Source organism: Heteronotia binoei, chromosome 19, assembly GCF_032191835.1.
Source record: "Heteronotia binoei isolate CCM8104 ecotype False Entrance Well chromosome 19, APGP_CSIRO_Hbin_v1, whole genome shotgun sequence".
Lineage (NCBI taxonomy): Eukaryota > Metazoa > Chordata > Lepidosauria > Squamata > Gekkonidae > Heteronotia > Heteronotia binoei.
Window position 1 is genome coordinate 22,809,220 of NC_083241.1, and position 24,990 is coordinate 22,834,209.

The 24,990-nt window shown below is 44.1% G+C and overlaps 1 protein-coding gene across 1 annotated transcript in view; it reads right to left on the reverse strand.

Annotated features, from left to right (window-relative positions):
* Nucleotides 1-13,686: 13,686 nt before the first annotated feature.
* Nucleotides 13,687-24,990, reverse strand: part of PDE8A (phosphodiesterase 8A) — a 213,336-nt gene continuing 202,032 nt past the window's right edge. Inside the window, exons 17-22 of the mRNA XM_060260067.1 lie at nt 23,184-23,382; nt 20,494-20,711; nt 19,169-19,301; nt 16,107-16,274; nt 15,522-15,651; nt 13,687-14,824 (exon numbers count right to left, since the gene is read on the reverse strand). Of these exons, the coding sequence (XP_060116050.1) occupies nt 14,718-14,824; nt 15,522-15,651; nt 16,107-16,274; nt 19,169-19,301; nt 20,494-20,711; nt 23,184-23,382 (955 nt within the window). The 3' untranslated portion in view covers nt 13,687-14,717. The remainder of the gene's footprint in view (nt 14,825-15,521; nt 15,652-16,106; nt 16,275-19,168; nt 19,302-20,493; nt 20,712-23,183; nt 23,383-24,990) is intronic.

The following is a 24,990-nucleotide window of genomic DNA, read 5'->3' on the forward strand; positions in this document are numbered from 1 at the left end:
AACAAAGTGCAAGGCTGTGCATCAACGCAGATCTTACAGATGAAATGAAAATTAGTAAAGGTACCAGACAAGGCTGCCCGCTTTCGCCATTGCTGTTTATAATGACTCTTGAAATTTTACTAATGCAGATTCAAGAAGAAAAAGATTTAGAAGGACTACAAATAAAAGGATTTACCTATAAATACAGAGCATTTGCAGATGATATAATGTTTATAAATGAAAATCCTTTACAAGTTACACCTTTGTTGTTAATGAGAATACAAGAGTTTGGGGAGTTGGCGGGACTTTATATAAACAAAGAAAAATCAAAAATCTTATGTAAGAATATGCAGAAAAATAGACAACAAGAACTACAAAGACTAACGGGTTGTGAAGTTACCTCTAAGGTAAAATACCTAGGGGTAGAGATAACAATGAAAAATATTGATTTGTTTAAGAACAATTATGAAAAGCTATGGCGTAAAATAGAAGAAGATATGCTAAAGTGGAACAAGCTCAATTTGTCACTGTTGGGTAGAATAGCTGCAGTAAAAATGAATATTTTACCAAGGATTATGTATCTGTTTCAAACCATCCCCATTGTGAATGATGCTAAGCAATTTGATAAATGGCGAAGAAAAATTTCGGAATTCGTGTGGGCCGGGAGGAAACCTAGAATTAAAATGAAAGTCCTGATAGATGCGAAAGAGAGAGGTGGATTCCAATTACCAGATTTGAAACTGTATCATGAAGCAATTTGTTTAGTATGGTTAAAAGAATGGATAACGTTATTAAATAAAAAACTTCTAATGTTAGAAGGCCATGGAAAAAAATTCGGCTGGCATGCATATTTGTACTATGAAAAAAAGAAGATGGACGGTCTTTTCTCTCACCATTATATAAGGAGTAGCTTATTAAATGTGTGGATAAAGTACAAGAAATATGGTGATGAGAGGAGACCTTTATGGATAGTGCCGGCTGAAATGATAAAGTTAACGGCCAAAACAGTCAAGGAAAAACAACTATCATACAACCAGTTACTAAAAATACAAAGCGGGAAAATAGAATTGAAAACTGCAGAAGAACTAAACTATAAATATGATTGGTTTCAAATGCAACAAATAAAAAGTTTGATGGAGAATGATATCAAAGCTGAAGGAATAAGGAAAGAACAAACAGAAATGGAAAGAGTTCTGCTTGGAGATAATGAGAAATTAATTTCAAAAGTGTACAAATTACTTTTACAATGGGCTACAGAAGATGAAGTAGTGAAATCTCAAATGATAAAATGGGCAATTAATGTAAATAAAGAAATAAAGATGGAATCTTGGGAATATCTGTGGAAAAATTCCATGAAACTCGCAACATGTCATAGTATTAAAGAGAACTGTTTTAAGATGATGTATAGATGGTATATGACTCCAAAAAAATTAGCAAAGATGAACAATAAGATGCCAGATAGGTGCTGGAAATGTAAAAAGCATGAAGGTTCTTTCTACCATATGTGGTGGACTTGTGAAAGAGCTAAAATGTTTTGGCAAATGATTCAACAAGAGATATCTAAGATCCTGGGATATGAATTCAATAAAGAGGCAGAGACTTTTCTGCTGGGATTACAAATGGAAAAATTTCCAAAAGAAGATAGAACATTAATATGGTACTTGCTCTCAGCTGCTAGGACATTGTATGCGCAGTTGTGGAAGCAAGAAAAAATACCAGAAAAATGGGACTGGATTATGAAAGTTATGTCATGGAGTGAAATGGATAAATTAACAAGAAAATTAAGAGACTGTGATTTAGAACTTTTTAACCAAGAGTGGAAGAAATTCAGAAGATATGTAGAGAAAGAGTGGAAAATAAAAGGACATTGGACAATTTTTGAGGATTAAGATTTTTAAGATAACAATATAACTCTTGAAGGGGGTTCTTCTTCCCTATGTTTCTTTTTTGTTTCGTTTTTTTTTCTTGATAGTTAAGGGTACCTTTAATATCTGTTTTTTTAAAGAAAATAACACTGGCGGGGGTCAAGTAATTGGGGGAGGGGTGGGAGAAAGTAAGATGTGGGGTAGAATGATGGTCTTTTTCTTAATATATATTAAGCTTTTTATAAGTTGTAGTTATAGTTCTACTACCATATGTTACTAATAAAATTGTTTATTCACAAGAAGTGCTGCTTCCAGACAGGAGGGGAGGGGGAAGGAGGAAGAGACTAGGCCAAAGCCTTGGCTAGAGTTTAAGACTCCTCTAACCAACTCCCAGACAAGCACAGGCCTAAAACGATGTTTCTCCACAGGCTGCCTGGAAGGGGAGTAGGGTTGCCAATCCCCAGGTGGGGGCAGGAGATCCCCCGGTTTGGAGACCCTCCCCCCGCTTCAGGGTTGTCAGAAAGCAGGGGGAGGGGAGGGAAATGTCTGCTAGGAACTCTATTATTCCCTATGAAGATTTATTTCCATAGAAAATCATGGAGAATTGATCTCCGGGTATCTGGGGCTCTGGGGGGGTTGTTTTTTAAGGTACAGGCACCAAATTTTCCATATTGCATCTAGTGCCTCTCCCCAAAATACCCCCCCAAGTTTCAAAAAGATTGGACCAGGGGGCCCAATTCTATGAGCCCCAAAAGAAGGTGCCCCTATCCTTCATTATTTCCTAAGGAAGGAAGGAATTGAAAAGGTGTGCCGTCCCTTTAAATGTGATGGCCAGAACTCCCTTTGGAGTTCAATTATGCTTGTCACAACCTTGATCTTGGCTCCACTCCTAATGTCTCCTGGCTCCACCCCCAAAGTCCCCAGATATTTCTTGAATTGGAGTTGGCAACCCTAAAGGGGGGACTCTTCAGCATTGGACCATGCTGAGGCCTCTCCCCTCCCCAAGCCCCGCCCTTTCCTGGTGACTGGGAACCCTACCTGGAAAATAATGTGCTGCTTAATGTATGGAAAAGGGAAAGTGAAGCTTTAAATGACACCATCTGGTAGTGGTTAGAATGTAGGGTTGCCAAGTCCAATTCAAGAAATATCTGGGGGCTTTGGGGCTGGAGCCTGGAGACTTTGGGGGGTGGAGCCTGGAGACTTTGGGGCGGAGCCAGGAATAAGGGTCTGACAAGCATAATTGAACTCCAAGGGAGTTCTGGCCATCACATTTAAAGGAACTGCACACCTTTTTAAATGTCTTCCTTCCATAGGAAATAATGAAGGATAGGGGCACCTTCTTTTGGGGCTCATAGAATGGGACCCCCTGGTCCAATCGTTTTGAAACTTGGGGGGTACTTTGGGGAGAGTCACTAGATACTATACTGAAAATTTGGTGCCTCTACCTCAAAAAACAGCTCCCCCAGAGCCTCCGAAACCTCCAGATCAATTCCCCATTATACCCTATGAAAATCAATCTCCACATAGAGAATAATGCTCAGCAGACGTGTCCCCCCCCCCCCCCCATTTCTGGCGACTCTGAAGGGGATGCTGCCAACTTCAAAGTAACACAGACACACCATCCCAAGAGGAAGCCTTTCAATCAGCGACTGAAGCCTCCGGAGGTAGAAACGCACATGGTCCAGACTCCCCGAGGAGACGCCACCCGGCAGCCGGAGAGGATGCAAGGACTACAAGTCCCAGCATGCACCTCGTGAAGGGAGGCCGGACTGGAGCAAATAGCTGGCCGGCGGTGGGCGGGTCTTTGTGACTCGGAGGAAGGGAGAAGCCTGAAGCCAGGCAGGGAAAGAGACACTGCACCATTCCACCCCCCACCAGCTATCAGATTTTTAGAGAGCGGGGGATTAGGCTGCTAATTCAAGGCTCCCCCGGCAGGGCAGGGGGGTTGGGAAGCCTATTAGAATGCCAGGATCTGGAAGACCCGGGCTTGAATCCCCACTCTGTCATGGAAGCTTGCTGGGTCACCTTGGGCCAATAACACGCACTAAAGCTAACCAAGGCTGCCATCATCACACACACACACAATAATGCACTTTCAATGCACTTCCCAAATGGATTGTGCCTATTTGCACTAAAATCTAGTTGGAAAGCGCCATGAAAGTGGATCATTTCTTGTGCATGATGGCAGCCCAAGTGTACTGAGGTGTTGTGATGATGAAATGGAGAAGAGGGGAACAAGATGCAACAATATACTTGGGTCTTCTTTGGGGAGAGAAATGGGGCACAATTGCAATAAACAACAGCCGATTAAGCCTTATTAGAATCATAGAGTTGGAAGGGACCTCTAGGATCATATTGTCCAACCCCCTGCACAATGCAGGAAACTCACAAACACTTCCCCCTAAATTCACAGGATCTTCACTGCTGTCAGATGGCCATCTAACCTCTGTTTAAAAACCTCCAAGGAAGGAGAACCCACCACCTCCTGAGGAAGCCTGTTCCACTGAGGAATCGCTCTAACGGTCAGGACGTTCTTCCTAATGTTGAGCCGGAAACTCTTTTGATTTAATTTCAACCCATGGTTCTGGTCCTACCTTCTGGGGCCACAGAAAACAATTCCACACCATCCACTATATGACAGCCCTTCAAGTACTTGAAGATGGTGATCATATCACCTCTCAGCCGCCTCCTCTCCAGGCTAAACATTCCCAGCTCCTCCAACTTTTCCTCACAGGACTTGGTCTCCAGACCCCTCACCATCTTCGTTGCCCTCCTCTGGACCCATTCCAGCTTGTCTATATCCTTCTTAAAGTGTGGTGCCCAAAACTGAACACAAGACTCCAGGTGAGGTCTTACCAGAGCAGAGGAAATTGATACCATCACATCACATGATCTGGACACTATACTTCTGTTGATACAGCCCAAAATTGCTTTTGCCTTTTTAGCCACCGCATCACACTGTTGACTCATATTAAAGTGATGGGACATTTTTCTCCAGGCCTGCTGACAAACCCCCCCCCCTCCAGCATATTTCTCTAACTACTTGGTGTTTTCTGTCCTCACCATCTTTTCTACCATCGCAATTCAATCTGTTGCGCATGCTGGTTGGGCAAATAAAGTGGTGCCTTTGCAACTGAGCCAAAAGGCAAGCCAATCCACACTCCACACAGCCAGATGAAGACACGAGTGGGAGCTGATGAGCATTTGTTGAAGACGAGGGTGGAATTAGGTCCTATGCAGTGCCGGCCCTAGGGCGTGTGGCGCCCCAGGCAGGCTACCTGCTTGCCCTTCCCCCGCTGCTGCAGCCCCTGCCTGCTGTCTGCAGTGCTGCAACATGGCGCTGTGCTCCATTGCCCGATCAGAGGAGTGCCACAACAAGGCTCGGCCCTACCCACTTCACAAGGGCCCCGGCTTCTTCTACGTTGTTTGAAGAGCGCGATGGAGGAGGCTTCTTCCCCCCACCACCACTTCCGGAACCGGAAGTAAGGGAGGAGCAAAACTCCTCCAGCGTGCTCTTCAAACAACTTAGAAGAAGCCTAGGCCCTTGCAAAGCAGGTAGGGCTGAGCCATGTGGGTCCTCTGATTGTGCGGGTGGGGGAGGGTGGAGTGCAGCGCTGCACTGGGGAAGGGAAGGGAAGGGAGGGGGCGGGCGGTGATGGTAGGGGGGGAGACAAATAAGGAATTTTCTTGGGCAGGGGGGACACAATTTGGTGCCCCCCTTCCTGGCGCCCTAGGCAAGCCAACCTTGGTCCTATGAAAAAGCCCTGCCCAGTACTGCCTCTGAAAGTGGTAGTCCCACAACAGGTTCCACAACAGGGGAGGGACGGTGGCTCAGTGGTAGAGCATCTGCTTGGGAAGCAGAAGGTCTCAGGTTCAATCCCTGGCATCTCCAAAAAAGGGTCCAGGCAAATAGGTGTGAAAAACCTCAGCTTGAGACCCTGGAGAGCCGCTGCCAGTCTGAGAAGACAATACTGACTTTGATGGACCAAGGGTCTGAGTCAGTATAAGGCAGCTTCATATGTTCATATGTTGTCCCATTTCCTGGCAGAATCGAGTACCACTGACCTAACGTTATGATATTGTGCTCTTCCTTGCCTCCACACTCAGCCAGTGGCTATTGCTGACAGGAAGGAAGGAGAATGATTAATGTAATTGGACAAGGTTTGTCAAACTATGCCGCAGGGGAGGCAGAGCTCTCTTTCTAGCAGTAGCTGACCTTCCATTTCATAATACATCGTTGTGCCCTGAAACATCCCTATTAAGAATGGCCTCAAGTTGGCCAGATAAAAAATCCATATGGGCCAGTATCCGAGGCAGCCAAATCTTCTACTCCATTCTTTTCTACTTTTGTAATTCTATTTTCTGCAGTTTTACATACCTCTGAATTGATACTCGTCTGCACCGTATCTAATTCTTGTAATCCTAGCGCTGTTGTATTGCTTAGGAAATCTCTCATGCTATTTGATTTACACCATATCCTCCACCTTGAGACTTGGAGAAAGGCAGATTAGTAATGAAGTAAATAAATACATTTGTTTCTCTTCCTGTGGGTTTGCTGCACCCAAGGGAAGGGGGAAAACGTGGGAGCAGGAAATATTATGGGATGGGGGAATGCATCCCATTTCAGAGGGGTCTCAGTGCCCCTCTGGAAACGTTTGCATGCTAGCATGATTAAGAGACACGACTGTCCAGGGAGACAGAAAGTCTTGGGCTTTCTCACAAGACGCTCAAACGTGAAGGGCGTCTGACGCAATTGCAGCCAATTTCCTGTGTATTTTGTCCAGGGAACAAGAATTAAAGGAGAAATTAACACAAATAAAAGGCTGAGCACGGACAGAGGGTCAGAGGATGCTGACATCGGAGAACAAAGAAACAAAGCACCGCCAGGGTTTATTTTTAAAATAAAGGGTTTTTTAAAATTTCTCATGCCCATTGAATAGTGTGCTGATCTTTAACAAAAATTTAAAGGAAAATGTTTGAAAAGACCTCAGGCTAAAATCTTGACACTTCTTAAAATATAATTTAAAAGTATTTTCTGCTGTTTGCTAAGAATCTCCATATATCTATTCCTCAAGTTCTTCCCGCTTCTGCAGAGATCTAAATCCACAAATTGGGGCCATGTAAAAAAGATCTTTCTGCAAACTGGCGTAACCAAGTGGGCAAACCCTGGGACCTGGGCTGGACCAACAGAGCAAGAGCTCGTATATGCCCTTGCTGTAATGATGGCATAAAGTCATTAGTTCATGTTAGCCAGTTTAGTGTAGTGGTTAAGTGTGCGGACTTTTATCTGGGAGCACCAGGTTTGATTCCCCACTCCTCCACTTGCACCTGCTGGAATGGCCTTGGGTTAGCCATAGCTCTGGCAGAGGTTGTCCTTGAAAGGGCAGCTTCTGGGAGAGCCCTCTCAGCCCTACCCACCTCACAGGATGTCTGTTGTGGGGGAGGAAGATAAAGGAGATTGTAAGTCACTCTGAGACTCTGATTCAGAGAGAAGGGAAGGGTATAAATCTACAGTCTTCTTCTCCTTTTATAACTGCAAGGTGTACAATAAGCATAAGGAATCCCTCCTGCCTTCCATGATTACCCCCCCTACTAGCAGTCAAAAATATGCCAACTTAAAGAACTCCTGGAGGGCAAATATCCTGCAGTTACTCTTAAAATAGCTAAATATGGTTGGTTTGCCTTTAAGATGAGAAAATTACTAGTAACCTAAAATGCCGGAGTAAATTTGCTTTAATGGCCATTTCTGTATATTTTCAATTCTAATAATGTTATAATACTTTTATCATGTTTCACAGATAGTTCTTATGGATATGTATAGTTATCCCTTTTGTTTAAGATGTTGGCTTTTGCTGTAAATAAAATCTATCTAATGGTGGTGGGGAGATGGGATCCCTCCCATGGATGACCCAGGCCCACACTTGTTTCATCCAAATTCCAAAGGGACAGAACCCCTGCAAACATCTGGAAGTTAAATTTTCATCGCAGTGAGAAAAGGGGAAAGCACATAAAGATACAATCCACAAGGAAAAAGGGATTTTTCTTTTTCTTTTTTTTTTTGGTACACACCTCATTAAAATTGATTTAATGAGAGCCGAGCAAAACAAACAGGTGTGTGGCCTCCATTCACTGCAGTGAAGCTTACGCAGGAAGGGCTCCCAATGGATTGTGCCCAGAGGCTATTAAACACTGTTGATTGTTAAATATTTAACACCCTTACCCTCTTCAGGCAGACCAGAGATTGCTTTGTAAGAAATACGGTACAAAATAAGGCAAAACAGGCATTTCATTTCAAAATTTTAAGGAAAGGCTGAAAATAAACTGAGTTCCAGCTTCTTCTAAAAGGACAGGACACTGATCAGTCTGATTCAGATCAGAACAGAAGCGTGCAAAGAGAGATTTTTAATCCTTTCCCTCCATTATCATTTTCCTGATCTGAAATGGCTGCGAGGAGGCAACTATTTGATCCAGTGGGCTAAAATTACAGGGTGCTACTACCATACTGGGGATTTTCTTCCTAAAACCTTGATCCTAAACACACGAGCTGTAATCCCAGCTCTAATAGCTCCAGCGGAGCTACTGCATATCAGAAGATAATTTTTTAAAATTTTTCAGGTCATCGGCATGCAGGACATGCTTGTATTACATGTGCAGGCAAGGAGATTACTAAAGACAAGCAAAAACTGTAGGGGCTCATAACCTCAGTGGGTTTATTCGCATGGCTTCTATGGAGCTTTTCTCTGCAGAACTGAGGGCACGCTGGGTCTTAATATTGGGGCAGGGTTCTAAATCAGGGACTCCCTGGAGAGCCGCTGCCAGTCTGAGAAGACAATACTGACTTTGATGGACCAAGGGTCTGGTTCAGTATAAGGCAGCTTCATATGTTCATATGCTCAAGATAGAGATGTTACAAACGTACAGAACTACAGACCAATTTCATTATTAAATAATGATTATAAGATATGCACAAGAATCTTGGCAGAACGACTTAAACAATATTTGATTAACTTCATAAAGGAAGATCAAGCAGGATTTCTCCCTAAAAGGCAAATAAGAGACAATATAAGAACAGTTGTAAATATTGTAGAATATTATTAAAAACATCCAGAAAAAGAAGTCGCATTATTTTTTGCGGATGCAGAGAAAGCCTTTGATAATTTGAACTGGGACTTTATGTTTGCAGTAATGGAAAAGATAGAACTTGGAGAACACTTCATAAGAATGATAAAAGCAATATATATGGAATAGCGAGCAAAGTTGTGTATAAATGCAGACCTCACAGAGGATATGATCAGTAAAGGTACAAGACAAGGTTGTCCGCTTTCACCATTGTTGTTTATAATGACTCTTGAAACTTTGCTGATGCAAATATTAGATGATAAAAAAACAGAAGGGCTGAAAATTAGAGGATTTACTTATAAATATAGAGCGTTTGCTGATGATATAATGTTTATAGCTGAAAATCCTATACAAGTAATACCTTTGCTGTTAGCCAAGATACAAGAATATGGAGAGCTGGCGGGACTTTATGTTAATAAAGAAAAATCGAAATTTTTATGTAAAAACATGCAAGTAAATAAGCAAAAGGAATTGCAGAGACTGGTGGGATGTGAAGTTACTTCTAAAGTAAAGTATTTGGGCTTGGAGATAACAATGAGGAATATTGATTAGTTCAAAAATAATTATGAAAAGCTATGGAATAAAATGGATGAAGATACGGTGAAATGAATAAACTTAATCTGTCATTGCTGGGCAGAATAGCTGCAATTCAGATGAATATTCTGCTGAGAATAATGTACTTGCTTCAAACCATTCCTATTGTGAAAGATAGCAAACAATTTAATAAATGGCAAAGGAAGATTTCAGAATTTGTATGGGCTGGGAAGAAACCAAGGATTAAAATGAAAATTTTAACAGATGCTAAAGAGAGAGGAGGATTCCAACTACCAGATTTAAGACTATATCATGATGCAGTTTGCTTAGTATGGATAAAAGACTGGATGATGCTGTTGAATAAAAACTTTTTAATGTTGGAAGCTCATGGAAATAAATTTGGCTGGCATGCTTATATGTACTATGGGAAGAAAAAGATGGGGGGTTTTCTCACCATTATATCAGAAATAATTTGTTAAATACATGGATGAAATACAAGAAATATGGTGATGAGAGAAAGCCATTATGGATAGTGCCAGCAGAAGTATTAAAAATAACAGCTGAAACCAGTAAAGAGAGAGGGTTGTCATACAATCAATTACTAAAAATACAAAGTGGCAAAATAGAATTGAAAACTGCTGAGGAGTTGAATAAAAAATATGATTGGTTTCAAATGCAACAAATAAAAAGCCTGGTGGAGAATGATATCAAAACTGAAGGAATAAGACATGAGCAAACAGAAATGAATTTCAAAAATATATGTTACTGTTAAAATGGTCTACGGAAGATGAGGTAGTAAAATCTCAAATGATTAAGTGGGCAATCAATGTAAATAAAGAAATACAGATGAATACATGGAAGTATCTTTGGAAGAACTCTATGAAATTATCAACATGTCAGAGTATAAAAGAAAATTGTTTTAAGATGATGTATAGGTGGTATATGACTCCTAAAAAATTGGCAAAGATCAATAAAAAGATGCCAGACAGATGTTGGAAAGGTAGAAGACATGAAGGTTCTTTTTACCATATGTGATGGACTTGTGAAAGAGCGAAAAAGTATTGGCAGATGATTCAACAAGAAATTTCAAAGATCTTGGGATATGAATTCAAGAAAGTAGCAGAGACTTTTTTATTGGGATTACAAATGGAAAAATTTCCAAAAGAAGATAGAACTTTGATCTGGTACTTGCTTTCAGCGGCTAGGACATTGTATGTGCAGTTATGGAAGCAAGAAAAAATACCAGAAAAATGGGATTGGCTTGTAAAAGTTATAACATGGAGTGAGATGGACAAACTAACAAGAACCTTAAGAGACTATGATTTGGAAGTGTATGAAAAGGAGTGGAAAAAATTTAGATGTTATGTAGAAGAAGAATGGAATATAAAAGGATATTGGACTATTTTTTAATAATGATCAAGTACTATAAAAAGTAGAATATGAATATAGGTTCTTATGGTTTAAGGGTACCTTTAAATGTTAGTATTTTAAGTATATAACTTTGGTGGGAGTCAAGTAATGGGGGGAAGGGGGACTAGAAAATAGCATATGGGATAGATAAAAAGAAGGTATTAATGGATATGGTTACCATATGTTATCAATAAAATTGTGTTTACACAAAAAAACTAAGTTGGTCTTAAAGGTGCAATCAATTCCTATTTGGAAAACTGCTAGTCACAGCTGCCGATGTAAACGACTGCAGTGGTTGGATGTTGTGACAAAAAATCAATACCCCCTGCTTTTCCAGAGCAGATCTGGTAGCAAAGAGACTGGCAAACCAGCACAGGAAAACACACACCGAGCAATGTACAGAGGAGCACCTCAGTTTTGTTGGCTGGCAAACGGGACAATCAAGAGCAGAGAGAAACCACTCTCTGCCAATACGGTCTGCATTCCACTACACAAAGACAAGCTAGACCAGGTTTGGCCAAACTGTGGCTCAGGAGCAATATGTGGCTTTTTCGCACATATTGTGTGGTTCTCAAAGCCTCCACTACTTCATTGGCCAGCTTGGAGAAGACATTTAACTCTTTAAATCACTTCGCCAAGCCAAGCCAGCTGGCAGCTTGGAGAATGCATTTAAAGTTGCTTTATTTCCACCTCTCCCTCCCCCATCTATTTGCCTTCCTCCCTTGCAGCTATCAAACATCTGATCCTCATGTCTTGCAGCTCTCAAACATCTGATGTTTATTCTATGTGACTCTTACGTTAAACAAGTTTGGCTACTCCTGAGCTAGACTGCCTTTCCCGTTTTAAAAAAGTTCTTCTCCTTTGAGAAAGAAACTAAAAAAAATTGCTGTTCAAATATGGCATGGTCCACCCCTTGCACATACAGAAGAAGAAGAAGAAGATGATGATGATATCGGATTTATATCCCGCCCTCCACTCCGAAGAGTCTCAGAGCAGCTCACAATCTCCTTTACCTTCCTCCCCCACAACAGACACCTTGTGAGGTGGGCGGGGTTGAGAGGCTCTCACAGCAGCTGCCCTTTCAAGGACAACCTCTGCCAGAGCTATGGCTGACCCAAGGCCATTCCAGCAGGTGCAAGTGGAGGAGTGGGGAATCAAACCCGGTTCTCCCAGATAAGAGTCTGCACACTTAACCACTACACCAAACTGGCTCTCCCACACCAAACAGATGTGGGAATGGCAAGGGACCAGTGTCAGCTTCACTGGAGTTCTTACTTCCTTTGTCCTCCAGCTGGCCTGCAGAAGCCTTTCCTCCCCAGGGCAACAGCCCACAAAGTACTTGTGCTGCAAGCAGGCACAGTTTGCCAATGGAGGAACTCTAGGGAGGGGAGGAATGGCTGGAATGGCTGTGGAGCTGGGCACACAGTCTCCTGTCGGTAGTAACAGCTGGCCTGCTACTGTGACTGCATAGCCAAAGGCAGGGCTTTTTTTGTAGCAGGAACTCTTTTGCATATTAGGCCACACACCCCTGATGTAGCCAATCCTCCAAGAGCTTACAGTAGGCCCTGTAAGAAGAGCCCTGTAAGCTCTTGGAGGATTGGCTACCTCAGGGGTGTGTGGTCTAATATGCAAAGGAGTTCCTGATACCAAAAAAACAAAAACAAAACCCTGGTCAAAGGTGAACAGGGAGGAGGGAGGGAGGAAAGAGGGCAGCATGGAGCTTTGTGCTGCAACCTTTATAGGAATGCAACCCTGTGACCGGCTATCAAGGCCGTAGTCAGGATTTCTGGTTTAGTGGGGCACATGGCTGAACATCATCTCCTGCAGCAGCAGCTACTGCTGGCAGTGCACTGCACTCCCACTCCAGGCGAGCACCCTCCCCCCAAGCAGCTCTGCGGGCCTGGCTCCAAGTGCCCCTTTCCCCTTAGGGGTGGCAGTGGAGGATTATGTGGCTCCAGAGGGCAGCGCTCTGGCGGGACCTGCTGTGGTGTGGGTGGAGCGGCACAGTGGTGGCAGCTGCGAGGGATTGGGCTGCTGCTGGCATGTGACACTGGGGCGACCCTACACCGTGTGGTCTTCTGCCTGCCCCCCCATGCCCAGTGGTCATGTGGGTGGCGGCAGCACCTTCTGCACCCACTCCGAGGCCATCCTGGAGGAGCCCAGCAGGGGACTACCTGGTAGGTGCCGCCGGCCTTGGTTGCTGCCCACAACAACCACGGAGTGGAGCCTTCTGGCAAGGAAGCTGGCAGAGCACAGAGGAGCCCACAAGGGCCATCCCACCCACCCCAGTCTCTGAACAGGGAGGACCAGCCTCTCAGAATCTGCCCACCTGCCTCCCATGCAGCAGTAGAGGCAGTAGGAAAGGAAGACTGTGGGTCAGGGGGCCTCACCAATAAGTCAGGGCTACAGGCCTGCTGGCTGCTCTCTCTGCTGCTCCCCATTAACCTAGCAGGGGGCCAGGACTCTGGGGGCACAAATCATAGCTACAAGACTGCTGGGTATGTATTGGGTACTCATGAAAATAAAAACTGAGGCTATCTGTACTTCTCAGGACTGAGGCCTTGCTGCCTGTGATGTACAGAGTACTCCAAGTGTTCCCCTTCTCATCTTTGAGCAATCCTCACATAAGTGTGAATCCACTGGGTATTTTTCTTTGTGGAAGAGAATGGTGACTCCTTGGACATGTGGAGCACTGGACTTCCATTAACTTGAGATTCTCACTGGGTCATTGGTTTACATCCAAGCCAGTGAGGTTAGGATCAGAATCTAATTCTGTCACTGCTCATATGATATATCCATTTTATTTCATTTTTTTTTGCCTCTACAATGAGATCCTTTGTTGTTGTTGTTTTTTTTAAAAAAAACTTATTTTAATTAACATAGAATTGGACAATATTTCAACATATGCATCTATCCTTACAGTGCAATAAAAATGTGTCCTCTCCTCATTTGTACGGCATTTTGCATTATGAAAATAAAAGGTTTTTGTACATCAATTAAATGCATAACAAGTATGAATCATGTAAATCTGTAATGCGTCTAAAGTTGGCTTTGGCTTTTAAAGTCTTTTTTTTAATATAAATTCATAGAAAATATTAAACATCTGACAAAATAAATAAAACACATTTTAATCATAGAGGCCTAACAATCAATTTCCAAAAAAAAAGAAAGAAAGAAATGCGCAGGGTTGGGTTGGTCTGTTGTTTGTCAACAGTTGCTACGAAATTTCTTTGAAGAGACTTTGCTCTCAGTAGTGCCCAGCAGTGAATGATTTTGCACCTTCTGTGATATTAAAAAATATAGGTCCGTTTTTCAGAAGATCAAAAAAAAATGATACTCCTTCACAAAAGGTCTGTGTGTCAAATATTAGATTGTTCAACGTCATTTTTCTTTGAAGTGCTCATGAAAAAGCATCCTTGTTAGCATTATGAACGCATCCACTTGTCCACATGGGATTTTTCGCCATTGCTTGTTCAGTCGTTTAGAGGAGTCTGCCTTCAAGCTTCACATTCTGATGCAAAGAGAATGCCCATCAGCCCTCTCCAGTATAGGCACTGAAGCAATCCAGTGTAATTAAACTTGAAAGGCTTTACTAAAGACCAAGTCCCTGCATGGCAGTTAGCAGGTGCCTACTGCTAATCTCAAGGGCTTTCTGGAACACCAAAGTCTCCCAAAGCTGTGTACAGGAAGGCCTTACTGTAATACTGAAAAGACCCAAATCAATCTGAAAATGCACCATCAAATCTGGACTTGAAGGGATATGTTTTTCCAGATGGGCCAAAGTACATATTCAGTGGTGAGGTTGATGGCTTATTCAGGCGGGGGCCGAAGAGTCCGTAGCTTCCTGTCATCCAGCCCCTTCCAGTATTTGAAGTTGTTGTCCAGGTGTTGCATCAAATTCGGCAGGTCTGCAAATGCTAAAGAGAGGAAAGAAGCTGTTTACTGGCCTGGGGACTGGACAGATGGGATTGCAGCAACTGGCTGCGCTTGCAAAGTTTGTACAGCGGACAGGACAGGAGGAGGAGGAAGAAGAAGAAGAAGACTGCAGATTTATACCCCGCCTTTCTCTCTGAATCAGAGACGCAGAGCGGCTTACCATCTCCTATATCTTCTCTTCTCTCCCCCCCCCCTCCACCCACAACAGACACCCTGTGAGATAAGTGGGATTGAGAGAGCTTTTTACAGTAGCTGACCGTTCAAGGACAACCTCTGCCAGAGCTATGGCTAACCCAAGGCAGGTGCAAGTGGAGGAGTGGGGAATCAAACCCGGTTCTCCCAGATAAGAGTCCGCACACTTAACCACTACACCAAACTGGTCCAGGAGAGTGACAGTTTCAGATTTTAACGGTTCCAAATCGGAAAATCCGAGCAAGCCATGTGATGATGAAGTTGACCATAAACAACTGAGGCTCACTTATAAGACATTCCTGTTTGGCATTAACTTGTCACAGTAGGCTCAGAGAGTTATTAGACTGGAATGGATCCAAAGGTTACCAGTTCCTCTACAATGAAGCAGGAACCTCCCCTCATTCACCCCAGCAAGGATCGGCCCCTTCGATACCCTCAATATCCGCTGAGCTGTCACAAGAGGATCCTGGGTAAGAAATCACTTACCGTCCCACGCATCGAACATGTCGGTGATGAAATAATCAATGAACGATATTTGAGATTTCGGGATACTACAGGTATTCCTGTCAAAAACTGGCATCACCACGGGCAACCCTTGCCTTTTCTCCTCATCCGTCTGCAAAGAAAACAAGTTCAAAGGCATCTTGTATCTTAGCGTTAATGGACTCATTTATTTATTAAGTTCAGCAATTATTAATCCACAAGGCTATGTGTCGAAAGTCAATGTTCAGAGGGGCAGGTAGGAGCAGGCTCAAGTCAAGTACCTGACTTTTGTGAAACCAACAGTCAACAAAACAACATTAAAACACAGGCAGAAAGCAGAGAAATCCAAGCTGAGGACAGACAATGCCAAAAGGAACTTCATTCGCAAAGTTACTTAGAAAAATTATTAGGGACTGTGGTCCACACTACCATCTATAGCAGGGGTGGCCATATTGTGGCTCAGGAGCCACCTGTGGCTCTTTCACATGTATTGTGCGGCTCTCAAAGCCCCCACCACCTGGTGGGCCGGCTTGGAGAAGGCTTTTGTCTCTTTAAATCACTTCTGCAGCTGTCCCCGTTCATACCCACCTGCGCAAAATATTCTTCAGAGATGCGACCGGCCCACTCTACACACTGCTCCAGCGCCCGGCAGGGGTTGGAAATATCGGCACACTTAATTAGCATCCGCTTAATCAGGATTCGGTTTTCAGGAGACGTGAGGACATTTTTGATGGAGTCGCCATCGTTGCTCGTGCTCTGACGGAAGTTTGCAAAAACATCGTTGTCATAACTGATGCATGTCCTTCACATGTATTTACATATACCCAAACGTGTGCAAGATTGCAAAAGGATTCTGTACAGTGTTCATCTCAGTCTGCAAATTCGTCGCTGGCTGGGAGTGATCTTTACCCACACTTGATTGGATCTTTTGCCTAGAACAGGTCTTCTCTGCTCAGCTTCGTAAGATCACATCACCATCTCTGGGAATACTTCTAGCCTCACTCTGCAATAATTTCATTTGGCTATGGCTGACCCAAGGCTATTTCAGCAGCTGCCAGTGGAGGAGTGAGGAATCAAACCCAGTTCTCCCAAATAAGAGTCCATACACTTAACCACTACACCAAGCTTCACTCCCCTATGCAGAACAGCCCAGGCGTTTATCCTGGAGGCTAAACGCCTGACAACGAGATGAGGAGGTGCCCTCGGCATCCCCATCTGATCATATTTCCCAAAGGTGCCTCAGTGGGATTCCCATTGTTTGTTGAAGACCAACTGCTGGGATGACCAGGGCTTTTTTTGAGCAGGAGCACACAGGAATGCAGTTCTGACTGGCTTGGTGTCAGGGCCTGTGGCCTACTAGGCAAATGAGTCCCTGCTGGGCTTTTCTACCATAATCCCTGCACGAAACAATGGTGATGTCAGGGGGTGTGATCTAAGATGCAAATGAGTTCCTGCTGGGCTTTTTCTGCAAAAAAAAGCCCTGGGGATGACCAACAGCACAAAAGGGCAGGGGAGGCACTTCAGCTCTTGTTTGTACCAACTTCAAAAATCCCTATGGATAAAATGGAAAAAATTCAAGGGTAGCTCAAAAAGCATTTTGTAAGGAAACACAAAAAGAGCAACCCCGTGAACAGGCAACTGACTTGGAGGAGGAAGTCCTTACATTCACTACGCAAAAATAAATAGCACATGAAGTAGGCAACAGAGTAAATGGAGCCTTCTCCAGCTTTCCCCCTCTTTTGGCATCACACAGTTATTTCAATCACATGGAGAAAAGGTGCCTTCATTCTAGGGGAGGGGCAAAGAGAATGGTTAAGCCTTAACAAAACCAGATTTGGAGTCCCGCGGCATCTTTAAGGCCAACAAAAGTTTATTCAAGGTAAGAGCTTTTGTAGAAACTGCCGAAGTTACTTGTTGGAAGACACCCAATGTCTGTTCTCACAAAACCCAACATTTTGAAACTATATACTCTCTGCCACTTGCAGGTGAGCGGTGGACGTGTGAGTTAACAATGTAATGAGATGCAGGAAGAGAGCTAGACTCTGCACTCTTAGAGTGAGGTGCACAGGAAGCAAAACAAAGCCTTGAAAAAGAAATACTGAACTCTGGAGCTCAGCTTGGGTGCTCTTCGTCAGGGGCAGAACCCAGGCTAGCCAAAGAAATTGCTTCTACCAGCCGGCAGACTGCAGCAGGGAGAGTGTCCCTCCAGAGCTTCAGAGAACTCCGTTCAAATCCCAGCTCAGACATGAAGCTCGCTGGGTGACCTTGGGCCAGGAACTCCCTCTCTCTCTCTCATGGAGAAGGGGAGAACCACATAGGCTGAAAACAGAGAGAGGAGTGTCACAAAGAGAGAGGGAAAGAATGCTTGGCCCAAGGTCATTTCCATGCCCAGAACTGTTTGATCGGATGGTGCAATCCTCACTTGCCTGAAATAAGGAAGCCCAATCGAGACTGGAAGCTCTTTTCCTACTCTGCCTGTAAGGCAGGAATGTTCCACCAGGCTTTCAAGTAAGGACAGTGATGGCTGCTGAGCTGCCACCTCATTCTCCCGCCCCTCTGAACTCCCCCCTCCCGATAGGACATCCGGCAGTCTGGAACAGAAGGACATCAATAGGATGCCACTGGGAGGTTGTAAGATGTTTTTAGCTTAAATTGTTTTATTGGTTTTAACTTATGTATCCTTATATTATTGATCTACATCACCCAGAAACTGGTGCTAGCCAGGATGGGGCAATCAATTCAACCAAATTAATAATAACAACCAGGGGTGGAATTCTAGCAGGAGCTCCTTTGCATATTAGGCCACATTCCCTGATGTAGCCAATCCTCCAAGAGCTTACAAGGCACTTTTTTGTAAGCTCTTAGAGGACTGGCTACATCAGGGGTGTGTGGCCTAATATGCAAAGGAGCTCCTGCTAGAATTTCACCCCTGATAACAACAAAAATAATAAGTGTCCCCAGATCCAAAGAATACAGCAAATACAGCAAATGGGAGCACATACAGCCTGGGCTACGCGAACTGCACTGGCTGCCAGTTGTATACTGAGTTCGTTACAAAGTGCTGGTTATTACCTTTAAAGCCCTATATGGTCGAGGACCTGCCTACCTTAGGGACTGTTCTCCCCATATGAACCCCAGAGAGCACTGAGGTCAGCTGGGAAAAACCTGTTGACCATTCCCGGACTGAAAGAGGTGAAGCTGCAAAGCACCCGTAACCGGGCTTTCTCTTCTATGGCTCCAAGCCTATGGAACCAACTTCCAGAGGAAATGCAGGCCCCGCGGGACCTTGAACAGTTCCGCAGGGCCTGCAAGACCATCCTCTTCCGATTGGCCTTCGCTGACGAAGAAGGAAATTGTCAAGAAAACCGCCATCATAAAAGTAAATATAGCACTAGTACATTTTATTAATTTTAGAAATTTAATCAGATTTTTAATTAAACTGTTAATGTAGTTTTATTCAATTTTGTATAACCAATGTATGAATCATGTTGTTAGCCGCCCTGAGCCTGCTCTGGCGGGGAGGGCGGGATATAAATAAAAATTGTTGTTGTTGTTCCCCTATAAGCAACTTAACAGCTACTGGTAACTTTGGGGGAGTGGTTCCCCTTCTTCCAAGTTCCTGCCCCCCCCTCCCACTCCATGTCACCTACTCCATTCTCTTCAAGGGCTGCCAAAGGCTTGTTGATGCTGTTGACAAACTTGTTGACATGTTCAAAGTGCTTGGTCATTTCCGTTGCCAGGACCATGTCGATAATGGCTTGCCGGAGGGTTCGATACTCGTTCCTTTGTAAAGAAGCAAAGAGAAACATGCATGGGCTTCCCACTCACTCCTCGCCATCTGCAGGCCTTGAATTCAGCAGGAGCTTGCAGGAATGCAGCTCCTGAACCTTTCTGAGGGTTCCGCCTCCTCCTCCCCACCTACCTTGTCCATTGAATAGTAGGTGCAGCTGCATGACAATCCCTGGATTAGGAGAGCAGAAGCCAGCCAGTTACCAGGAGCTTTGCCACACCCCCAGCAGTCCCTGGAGAAGCCCACAACACCCTTTCTCCACTTCTTATGTAATTTTGGGTGTCGGGCAGCTTACTGGCCTTTTGACTGTGGAGGAGGGTGGCCAAGGAGAGCCCCAGGTGAGCGAGGCCTGCTTGGTCTGGCTGGATTTCTAGCTTGCCCAAGCAGGATTCACTCGCTCAGGGCTCTCCTTTCTTGCATCAGGTTGCTTTTGGCTGGTGGGGGGTGATGGCATATGCTAATGAGATATGCTAATGAGTTTCACCACTTATTTTTCTACAAAATGACCCCTGGCCATCTGGCTACTGGCCTGGACTTGAGGCCACCAGAGTAGCCTCTGGGCCTCCCTGGCCATTGGTCATCAGGCTGTCATCCTCAGGCAGCATCTGCTGCTCCCCACTTCTCCTGGCCACTCACTCACCCTTTGCTTTCCTTGCTATTTTCAGGAAGAAGAAGAAGAGGAGGAGGAGGAGACTGGACTTATACCTCACCCTTCAGTTGGCGTCTCAGAGTGGCTTTTCTCTTCCCCTCCTCATAGCAGACATCATGTGAGGTAGGTGGGGCTGAGAGAGCTCTCGGAGAACTGCTCTTGAAGGAACAGCTCAGAGAGAACTTGTGACTGACCCAAGGTCACCCAGCAGCGGTACATGCAGGAGAGGAGAATGGGAGGGCTTTCTCCCAGATTAGAGTCTGTCGCTCTTAACCACTGCACCAAACTGGCTCTCAAAGGCTGCAGTCCTTTGGCAGGGGAAAGGCTTAGAGATCATTGGTGAGGAGTGGCAGCCCATGGTGTGGCAATCCATCCTCTTGCTCCGTGTGTGTGTGTGGGGACAACCATGAGGTGAGTAATGTGAATGTAAGATTGGAAGAGCCATTGTGGGTGGCAGAGACGTAGAGGCAGGAAGAAGCGTTTTGTGAAGCCCTCCCAACCCCTGTCAAGTGGTTCACACCACTTTAATCACTCACCGCTCCATGTTTTTAAAAATATTGCATTTATCGTCCCGTGTGGTGAGCTGGAAGGCCAAAGCGGCGTGATGGCTCTCCAGCACTGCAGTGTCATTGTACAAAATGGCCAGCTCACTTCCTGCGTTACACAGGAAAGAATTCGTCCGGCCTGGGTGATCCACATCGTGAACGGTGGCAGCAAGGAGGGCAGCAACTTCATCGATGGGATCCAAAGTTTGCTGGGGAAAGAAAAGAAGAAGAAACGGGGCTATTTGGATTGCTGTACTGGCTCTATATTGCATCTAGGATCCATATGAGGGCTCACATGCAAGGAAGCATCTGATACCAAGCCCCCTCGCATATTCTCTCTGACATGCTACCTTTCCACAAGCAGGGAGAATTATGGGGGATGTTTCAAAGCATAAATTCCCCCCTCTACATTCTGTAGGGTGCAGTCCTCCAAGGGATGTACCCAGATACTTGCCTGCATGTTTAAAAAAATCCAATATCTGCCAAATTTTTGTCCTCCATTTCGTCCAAAAGTGGTCAGGCCTCCCTTTTGTCCTCCCTTTTGTCCAAAGAGGTACACAATTCTTCCATCCCCATTTTACTGTCACAACAACCCTGTGAGGTAGGTTAGGTTCATAGTGTGTAAGGGGCCAAAAGCCACTCAGTGGCAGAGCAGGGATTTGAACCTGGGTCTCCCACAGCTTAATCTAACCTTCTAACCCCTTCAAGTATAAATAAACCAGAATATGTCAGGAGACACCTGCCAAATCCAGAAGGGGAAAAGAGAAGTTCTGAATGAGGGCCAAAATGTTTAATTTTAAAATTATGTCAACAGATTCACTTGATAGACTAAAAAGATGTCCAATGATTTTTTAAAATATAAATATGTTTTCATCTGCAGATGGTAAGCATCATCTCAGAAATCTCAACTCTTGCTCCTGCTGTAAACTTCCTGTCAGCTGCTAATTGTTGTCAGGGCTTTTTTTGTAGCAGGAATTCCTTTGCATATTAGGCTACACCCCCTGATGTAGCCAATCCTCCAAGAACTTACAGGACTCTTCTTACAGGGTCCACTGTAAGCTCCTGGATTGGCTACATCAGGGACGTGTGGCCTAATATGCAAAGGAGCTCCTGCTACAAAAAAGCCCTGATTGCTGTAGCTGCTGTGTAGTTGTCTATGTTGCCCAGACCTCCCCATAGGAGCTAGGGGTAGAATTCTAGCAGGAGCTCCTTTGCAGGAGCTCCTACTTGAGGGACCGTCTCTCCTCATATGAACCCCAGAGAGCGCTGAGGTCAGCTGGAAAGAACCAGCTGAATATCCCTGGGCCAAGGGAGGCCAGATTGAAGTCCACCCGGGATCGGGCCTTCTCCATTGCAGCCCCACTGCTGTGGAATCAACTCCCGGAGGAGGTACGGGCCCTGCGATGTTTAGACCAATTCCGCAGGGCCTGTAAGACCTACCTCTTCAAAATAGCCTTCACCTAATACCGAGTCAAGAAAGTCTTGCTGGACATGTTTTAGCCAATGAATTTTATTAAAGACCTAAGTTATAGCACCACAATGTGAATTTTAATGTAAGTTGTTAATGATTTAATGATGATTTTATAATTGTAACTTTAATTACTATGTATGGTTTTATTGTATTTTCTATTCGTATGCTGTGAGCCGCCCTGAGCCTGCCCTGGCGGAGAGGGCGGGATACAAATAAAAAGTATTATTATTATTATTATTATATTAGGCCACACCTTCCTGATGTAGCCAATCCTCCCAAGAGTTTACAAGGCTCTTTTTTGTGAACTCCAGGAGGATTGGCTACATCAGGGGTGTGTGGCCTAATATGCAAAGGAGCTCCTGCTAGAATTCCACCCAATAGGAGCCATACTATTATGAACAAATCTTGATTTGAAGACTATTGAATGGACTCAGGATACACTGCCATCTCATTGTTATCATTGCATATTGCCTACATTTTGATTTTTATGGTGACACTGCATTATATTTATATCTGTAATCCACCTTGAGCCTGCCTTGGCGGAATGGGTGTGATAGAAATCCCATGAAATAAGTAATAATAAATAAATGTTTTCACACACAAGAAACAATACTTGTTACAACAACACCTGCAAACCAAAGTATGTTGTTTCTTGAAAAGCTGTTTGTTTTCCAGGTTCACTGACTACAGTTTCTTTACTTGGGCCTGTGGCCCTGTGTCACCTTCTGAAACACCCAGATACTCTCGTGGGTCTGAAGTAGGAGAGGAAGTTCACCTTAGAGACAGATCACTAGGATCACCTTAGAGACAGGCAAGATTTTCAAGAAGACAAAAAGCTCCCTTCATCTGGTATCTGGGCTCAAGTCTTGCTCACCAAAAGATAGATTTCTGAACTTTCCCTAGAGAAGCTATCTCAAACCTTCAGAACCAATTGTGGGCCAGCCCTGCATTGTTCTGAAACAGTTCTAATTGGACATATCCCCAAATTTCCTAAGCGTATGGGCTCAGTTCAGGCATCTCACAACACTACAGATTCTTTTAACTACAGTTAATTTCTGAAACCAGCAGTCAACTCCACGACAATCACCCAAATTCTGGTTTCCCTCACCAACTGAGGCTCCGTTGCCTCCGTACTATACCCTGGGAGTGTTACCAGAAATTGAGCCAGGAGGAAATTTTCTTCCACATCCTCTCCTGAAGTGATACTTACTTTTACCCTTTCTTTAGAAAGGAAGTAGGCTGTGGCGTGGAGGACGTCAGCAGCATGGGTCGAGTTGTGGTAAGAATTGGATGAGTGATAATTGGCTTCAATAATTTGCAGCCATGACCTCAGAGTTGATTCGGAACAGTTGAGGAACTCACAGATCCCAAAGCGAGCAAACATTTTGAGACCAAGATAAACCAAAGGCCTGGAGGGAAACAGGAAATGGTGATTTCCCCCTCCTCCTATCAAAGCACTCACACTACAGGCAATTATTTAAAATCCCAAATTTAAATGAGACCAGTCTCTGTTATTTTAGATTCAGAAATGTTCTGGTAAATTACAGTTATTCACCTGGCATTTAAAAATGTACATAACAAGCTAAATAAAACTTTCATTGCTATGCAACAGCCAAAGCATTCATGAATGAAACTTCCAGGGGGGCTCAGCTACCAGCCGTCTGCAAGCAAAATCAGGCCCACGGAACGCAATTAAACAAGGTGAGATGATCTACCTAAAGTGGCAGGTTTTAAAAAGACAGCAAATTGTCAACTTGTTATTGCCACGAGTGGAAGAAACCATTTGTAGTTGCCCTCAGACCCAAAAGTGCCTTAGGATATCCCACCTCTGACAAAGTACTCCCACCACTTTTAGTTTAGGAGATGCAGGAAGGGTTAATTTTGGATGGGAAGGAGAAAATGCAGCTCAGCCACAGAGGTGGCCCCTTTTAAGAGTGCCTGGGATTAAACCGCTTTCAGACTTCTTTATTTTTTAATTCTAAATTTTGTGTGTGGGGGGGGAGAGAGAGAGAGAATGCCAGTTTGTTTAAAAAATTTATAGACCTACTCTTTCAGACCCCAATGCAGATCAGAACTGTTGTTTATACTGTTTTTAATGTCTTGGATATCTTTAATACTATACATTTTATGGCTTGTGTTTATGCTGGGTTTATTTCATTTTATTGCACCATTTCCATTTCGTGAGCTGCTCTGAGCAAGTCTCTGGAGAGGTGGCATGTAAATCAAATTGCTCCTCCAGCATTTAGGATTTCATCTCCAGATGGCTGACTGCAGATAATTTCTATTTTTTTTCCATTTGCACAATCTAGCACAGTCAAATATGTATCCCACCCTTTTCTCCCCATTATTTCAATGCAAGTTTTGGGACACATTATCTGGGTTTTATCATCTTTTAAAGAAAATGCGCTGTAATTAACTTTTTTTTTTTTTACAATTGCTTACAGAGATGAGCAACAACCAAATTAAAGAAGCAGCAGGGCCCAAACCCCACCCGCCCTTGCAGGATTCCCAGGTCATGTCTCCCAACAGAACTGTCCATGCACAAATCATGCTGGAAAAAACAAAGAGCTTGAAGAAAGGATTCTCCTTCTGCCCAGTCTCCTGCCAACTCAGATGGGGCCCCTGTGTTATCTGCTTGCAATGTAGGTTGCCAAGTCCAATTCAAGAAATATCTAGGGACTTTGGGGGTGGAGCCAGGAGACTTTGGGGGTGGAGCCAGGAGACATTGGGGGCAGAGCCAGGAACAAGGGTGTGACAAGCATAATTGAACTCGAAGGGAGTTCTGGCCATCACATTTAAAGGTACAGCACACCTTTTAAATACCTTCCTTCCATAAAAAATAATGGATAGGGGCACCTTCTTTTGGGGCTCATAGAATTGGACCCCCTGGTCCAATCATTTTGAAACTTGGGGTGTACTTTGGGGAGAGGCACTACATACTATACTGAAAATTTGGTGCCTCTACCTCAAAAAACAGCTCCCCCAGAGCCTCAAAAACCTACAGATCAATTCTCCAT